The following is a 7,071-nucleotide window of genomic DNA, read 5'->3' as shown; positions in this document are numbered from 1 at the left end:
TGCTAGATTGATATCAAAGACCAGGTTCTCCAGTCTTGCGGGTATAAGAACAAATTTCCAGTAGAGTCTCGCAGATCGATACATTGATATCCGTATTCTATCTTTGTAGATAGGACATTCTTAGAATGATTTTATTCTTTGACTTTTTGTTGTGCATTCTTATCCTTATCAAATTCACAAATTTTATTTGTTTTACTCTTCCAAAAATAGTTAGAACGAGGTCTACAATAGTAGAGGGCGAGGCCCCTGTGCCTACAGCTAGGCCCCCAGCTAGGGGTGATGGTAGAGGTCGACCCAAAGGCTTGGTAGGGCGCGAGCTATTACACCAACTCAAGGTCTAGAGAGGGCGTCATCACCTAATTCAGAAGTTGAGATAAAGGATCTACCACCTTCGACAGAGGGCTTGGGGCCAGCCAGGTTCCAGCAGGGTTTATTACCACACTCGTACTTCAAGACACTATGGGGAAGCTTCTGAGCTTCCTAGAGGATATGTCATAGAAAATGGAGTTACCTGGTACTTCTAACAGTCAGAGATGAGGCCTAGACTTCAACCCAGGTAGCGGCTCAGGGTGTTCAGGATTCAAGAGCACAACCTACTGTTGTGGCTCCCAATTAGAGGTATTGCATGTCCCGGTTATTGCTCATCCTATCGCGGCTAGACCAGTGATGACTTTCGAGGAGTAAAAAAATGATACGGCTCCTTAATTTTGTCTCAATTTATGTGATAGATTTTTTCACCATTTTTTTTTTATATCTTGAATTATCAATTACTTGACCTAATAGTACTCTTCAGATTTTCAAATATGTAAATTTTGTTTCAGAAAACTCAAAAATATTATATCCGAATTCACGATTAAAATTAAACTGCTTGAATTTCGAAATTCAAGCTGTCACATAAATTAGGAGGGAAAAAATATGTTCTTTGGTAAAAATGAAACCCACATTGCATCTTGTATTGTCAAAACAGAGAGGGTTGCACCTTTGTCCGACTTTGTGTTTTTCTTCAACCACTTGTATATGGTCCCCACGAAATCACATGTACCATTATTCAGTATCACATGTATCGGTTTTATGTGTATACAACCAGTATCAATCTTGAATCTCGAAACTACATCCCCTTTCAAAATTGAAGCATAAATTATCGTTAATGGAGAAATTAGTGGAAGTATCAGAACCAGAAATACGAATAGATTTTGCACTAGGCTGCAAATGCCGAGCTACAGTGAACCTCAGATCACTTATTGCAGCCTCTCCAGTAGCATTCAAAGTCCAAACCTCGTCTCCTCACAAGTTTCTTGTCAATCCACCCAGTGGCCTAATATCACCATTATCTTCAACCTCTTTCCAAGTGATTCTCAAGCCTCAAGCCCAAATCCCATCCACTTTCCCTCGCTCTCCTTCTGATCGCTTCCTCCTTAGAACCGCAATAGCATCTGAACTGGAATACAACTCGTCTTCTGACTCGACTCAATCTGAAATCGTTAACTCCTTGTTCAGCTCAATTGGGCATCGTTCATCTCATGACATAAAACTCAAGGTGGTTTTCGTAGGCCCTTTTCTTCTTCGTCATGCTGTTAATAACAGAGATTGTGATTCCGTTAGGAATATTATCAAACGACAACGATCCATTTTCACCGAGTTTTCAACCCGCGAAGCAGAGTCACTTTTCCGAGTAGCAAAACAGCTGCCTAATAATAGCAATGACATGGTGAATATCTTGATTGAGGGTGGACTGAAGGTGGAAGCATGTACTGAACCAAAGGATGTTAAATGGGGGTCCAAGGGGTGGACCGCGTTACATATTGCCGTTGCAAATGACAGGAGAGAAGAGATTGAGAGGCTGGTGAGAGTGAAAGGAGGGTGCAGGTCAGTAATGTAGCCACATATACTAAAGGGTGTTCAATTGAACACCCTTCATTGAAAAAGGATATACATAGAGAAAATTATATAAAGTATATAAATCACAATTTAATTTTTGTATGTACATATTAAGTCGTAAACACTCTTAGCCAAATTTCTAGCATTGCCACTAGTGCAGGTGGTTGGATAGCAGAGACAAGGAGGGAAGAATGCCGTTACATTTAGCGGCGAGTAAAGGATTATATGAAAGTGCTAAGAAGTTGATAGATTCAGGTGCGCAAGTGGATGCGAAGAGCATGGATGGTCGAACGGCTTTGTTTAGAGCTGCTGCTAATGGTGACTGTCAAATGGTTAAGATGCTTGTTGAAATGGGTGCCGACCCTACTCTCACAGAATTGCATCTTGGCCGTTCCGCTCTTGATATCGCCCGAGCTAAGGGCCATGTAAGTCCCACGTCCCCATTTTATGTTACACTTGATATTTGACAAGACGGAAATTTAAGGGGAAAAAACCAAATGCATTAATGCATTTATTAGAACTGTATCTTGACATTTCAATGACAATAACACATGTTTATAATGTATAAAATGAAATGTTTAAAATTTAAGATATTCAAATATAAAAAATATCATTACTTATAGAACAGATCATATAAAATGAAAGGAAGGGAATAAATATCTAGTAATTATCGAGGTCCCCAACTTAGTTTCTTGAAAATAAAGTTATTGAAGAACAGCTGGTACTCAAGTTATCTGTGTTCCACTTCACAAGTCCATACATTGTTAATAAATGCATTTTTCTTTTGCTAAATGCTAAAATAATGGAATTCGAACTGGGGATGTAAAGGACCTGGTGTCTATAAATAGGACATTCACTGCATTGACATCTTCTGAAGACCCTGATATAAAATTTGCAGAAACAAAATTGGAAGCTTGTTTATAGAAATTCTTTATAACTTGTAGCAAAGAAATACTCAAACTACTAGCGCTCGTCTCTTGTTATGATTATCACTTACGAATTTGCTTTTGTCGACATGTGTATCAACTTGTTTTTCCTTAATTTTGAATGTCGAGATCGAGTGACTTAATTCTTTATTTAATATTCAAATATCACACACTTCTAATTGATCGGTAATCGTAGCCTTCAATTATAAAATGAATATAGGTCATTGTTGTCTTATAGATAAAATTTTAAGTAACGACTCATGAAAGTAGTCAACAGATGTTAAAAATGAGTATTTTGACTATCATTATCGGCTGAAAATGTTTAAATGAATACTTTGTGCTCATTTTGATACAAATATTGTCCATTTAGAGACAGAATAGCCTACTAACTAAATCATCTATCACCCGGTAATCTATTTAGCCTGCCCCAAAATTTGCCGTCTGCGATATGTATAAACAGTATAGTTTCATTGCCATCATAGTGGCCTTTTCGGGAATATACTAGGACAATTTCAATCAGCTTAAGAACTTTCCTTATTAATTCCATGTGTAATATTGTCAGAGGGTAGTCGTTAAAATCCTCGAAAGAGGAGAAGCAGTTCTACATGCAGCAAGGCGTGGAGACCTTCAGCTGCTCGAGACTCTTCTCGAAAAGGGAGCAGCCACCAACTTCTGCGATCAATACGGTCTAACAGCTCTTCACATGACAGCGATTAAAGGAAACAAAGATGCATTAATGATAGTGGCTGAATTCGGAGCGGACTTGGAATGTCAGGATGGAGAAGGCAACACTCCACTGCACATGGCAGTCAAAGGCAGCTGTGCACAGACGGTAGAAGTGCTGCTGAACAGAGGAGCCAATGTGAACGCCAGGAACAAGAAAGGTGTCACTCCGCTTTCTATTTCCAAATTTTTGGGTCATGAAGAAATAACGCAGCTGCTTATTGATGAGGGTGCGGTGCTTTCTGTAATTCCTTCAAATCCGTCCTCTCCCCCGTCTTGATTTTTGACTAATATAGAAGTACAACTTTAATGGGATGTATATAATATCAGCTGATTCAAGTATTGATCAAAGTATAAATTCCCTGCCCTGCCTTTCCAACAAATCTTCGATATTCTTCATTGGTCAAGTCCGTACAATATTTACCTCCTAGGTTCAAGATTTTACTTTTGATCCTAATCAAGGTTATGGATCAACATAATCATAGGTTCCAACTCAATGTGTATATGGACAATATTTTCATTACAAGGCCCCAGTCATGCTATATACAAGTGGTACTCTACGCTATGTCAAATCAAAAATCAATAAAATTGTCATGTGATGAAACTGAGGGTTAAGGTAAAAATTAGTCAAACTTACTCAGATTTCTGCAGATCAATCAAATAGATCAAGTATAGTTTTGTCAAATATTTTAGTTTTGATTGAGGTAACTCAAATCAAGCGGAAGACTCTGTTTAAGACGGAGAAAATTTCATTTGGCAAATTTTTATTGCATGACTCACACGGGATTCAAGTGATCTATTATCATACAATTTGTCACTTTATAATCATTCAATCACACTCGAACAAAGATTTGTTGCACGAAAGTCACTATTTGTAACAATTCTTGTTGTGAATTTTAACTTTTTTTGTTTTGACCATTTTGTCCTTTCCTGTAGCAGCTATTTATCATTATGAGTTGTGGGGATGGTTAACAATATCCTCAAAGCTTCGGGAGTGATTTAAGTGAGTATGAGATTTTGAGTAGCCTTGAAAGTGATTAGTTTGACTTTGGTCAATATTTCGTGACTTCAGCTTCAGATGGTGATTCTGTCAATTCCATTAGATTTGAAATGTCATTTGTGAGTTAGTAGAATGGTGAGATCAGGTTTTGGGTCTTTATTTTGAGTTTTGAGCCTCTTGATGAGAAACTAGTTAAATTAGCCTATAGTGGTTTCCAAGGATTAACTTGTTGATAACCACCTCTTTTGATAAATCTGATTGTTCCATTGAGTCCGGAACGTCAAAATTAACCTAGTAGCATTATTGATTTATTTTTACGAATTATCAATCGAATCACGAGGGTCCATTCAAAATCATTTTAGTTGCATATCTTTTAGCTATTTAAAGCTTTTGGTGCAACCGCCTTAGCGGCCATTTGGTCGACTTAGCAGTAGCGCCTAGGGGGACCTAGGGTCGCCTTAAAGATGTTGGCGACTATTAGCTGTCTTAGCGGCTTCGCGTGATCGGGTAATGGACTATCTTAGAAATCATCTGCATGACAATGACTACACCCTTAACGTTAATCTGGCTGCTAAGGTGATCGTTTGACCTCCTAGGCGATGTTGTTGGTATAAATTACATTTTTCTTTTATTCTTTCATTTTCAAGCTTTGAGGTCTCAACTTTGGGTGATTTCGAGGATTTTTCATCAAATTAGACTTGGGTGATCTTCTAAACTTTATTTCTATCATTACCCATTTATTTTATCTCAGAAACAACTTCTAAACTTGGGTTTCAAACTTGGATTTTAGGGTTTCACCCGATAAAGTGAGAAATTCTTTTTCTTTAATTTCAAATTCGATTTCCACTCTATTTTCAATGGATTTTCATATTAAAACCCTTAAATTATAGGAAATTTGATTCTTCAATAACACTTCGATTTCACCTTTTTCCTTGGGTTGATTTTTGAACTATTTATGAACCCGAAATAAAAGTAGCTTATATGAGTATCAATAGACTCCTCTTGACGTGTAGATTATATTTTCGATAGATTAGGTTCAACCTGAGATTGCACGTAAAGAAAAAGCTCCTTGTTAAAGGGTTAAGCCTCGTGTTTCGCCTTTTGAGGTAGGTTATGACTGAACTTTCTTCAGACCGAGCTAGGTAGTTAACCACATTCATGTCAAGTATGCTATGAGTTGGAAATTTTATCATCAGATTCATCTTTTGAGATTATTATTTTGTCATATTGTTCGTGTGGAGACAGGTAACTACTATTATTAACTTGTGAGATTATTATTATTGTGATGCCCATGCGGGTGCTAGTATAGATTTTTGTAGCATTATTTGTCTTACTTATTTTTATGATGCCCGACTAGAGGCTTAGATTTATATTATTGATTTCTTACATGACTCTTTACTATTATGTTGTCATATGATGACTTATATCATGATCTATTGAGATTTGAACTAGTTTATACCATTATTGTGTTTATTTTATTACATGATATTGATTTGGTTATGAGCATGCATTCGCATTTCACTCATTCATATTCATGGAATTGGTACTATTGAGAAACACTAATTTTAAAAGAAAATAAGACACTTTATAAAATGTCTTGACTGAGGGATGTGCCGACAAAGTTGTTGATGAGATTGTGAAAGTATATGAATTGCAAGTTTCCATGGGTCCTATCTTAGACACTTATGCTCAGAAGGTGTAAATGGAATAATATTGAGACATTCCCTCTTTATCATACCATTGCATTGCATATTTGCATTTCTCTAATGATTATTTCTTAAATGTGTGATTTAACCTCCCTTTATATATTCGTGTGTAGTTATTCCTATATTATCATTATCATTGTATTACTTATACTGTTAGGAGATACAACTTGAGCCGCCGTTGGAAATTTTTTTGTATGCAGGTGGAAGCGTGCTCATAATATCTTTTATATGTTTAGTTTTCTATTTTTCTTGGTCGGTCTATGATGTCTACTGAGCACAAGTAAATCATACTCATTCCTAATTTCTATACTCTTTTGGTGCTCTCCATCCAAAGCATTTTTCTAGACTTCGGCATGTCTCTATCTTGTTTTTATTTAACATTTTAAAGACAGAGTTGCGTAATTCTTATTCTATATCAGTTTATTAGTACTCTTTACTCGTGATACTAGATTTTGATATTTAAGTTGTATTTATTCATTTTAGGAGATGGTTTTATATATCTGGTCTGGCTTTATTTTAAAGTCTTATATTAGGGTGTAATCTATCTTCTTTTCGTACTTCTATCTATCTTCTTTTCACATTTCTATCTCTTTTAGGTGTTGGGCTTACCTACCATGGTTGGAATAGGGTAGGTATCATTATGAACTCGAGATTTCGAATCATGACACTATTTAATTTTTTTATTCATTAAAAAATCATCCAATTAAATTGTTTAATGCTTACGAATGTCTATTAAGCTATAGTGAATTTTTATCTCTCGAAAAAAAGTTGGAATCCCTAACTTTGAGACCAAGTCAACATTCGCCTATAGATGAAGGGATTCACTATATTCCAATTT

The 7,071-nt window shown here is 36.3% G+C and overlaps 1 protein-coding gene across 1 annotated transcript; it reads left to right on the top strand.

Moving 5' to 3' along the window:
- Nucleotides 1–966: 966 nt before the first annotated feature.
- On the top strand, nucleotides 967–3,910 carry LOC107863486 (protein VAPYRIN). Its single transcript, XM_016709415.2, has 3 exons — nucleotides 967–1,866; nucleotides 2,039–2,303; nucleotides 3,367–3,910. Exons 1-3 carry the CDS (start codon nucleotides 1,148–1,150, stop codon nucleotides 3,805–3,807), a joined length of 1,425 nt encoding a protein of 474 aa, XP_016564901.2. The 5' UTR covers nucleotides 967–1,147; the 3' UTR covers nucleotides 3,808–3,910.
- The last annotated feature ends 3,161 nt before the right edge of the window (nucleotides 3,911–7,071 follow it).

Source organism: Capsicum annuum, chromosome 3 (assembly GCF_002878395.1).
Source record: "Capsicum annuum cultivar UCD-10X-F1 chromosome 3, UCD10Xv1.1, whole genome shotgun sequence".
In the NCBI taxonomy this organism is placed as follows: domain Eukaryota; kingdom Viridiplantae; phylum Streptophyta; class Magnoliopsida; order Solanales; family Solanaceae; genus Capsicum; species Capsicum annuum.
The sequence above is the reverse complement of the archived record's forward strand: the minus strand, read 5'-3'. Positions and strand labels throughout refer to the sequence as shown.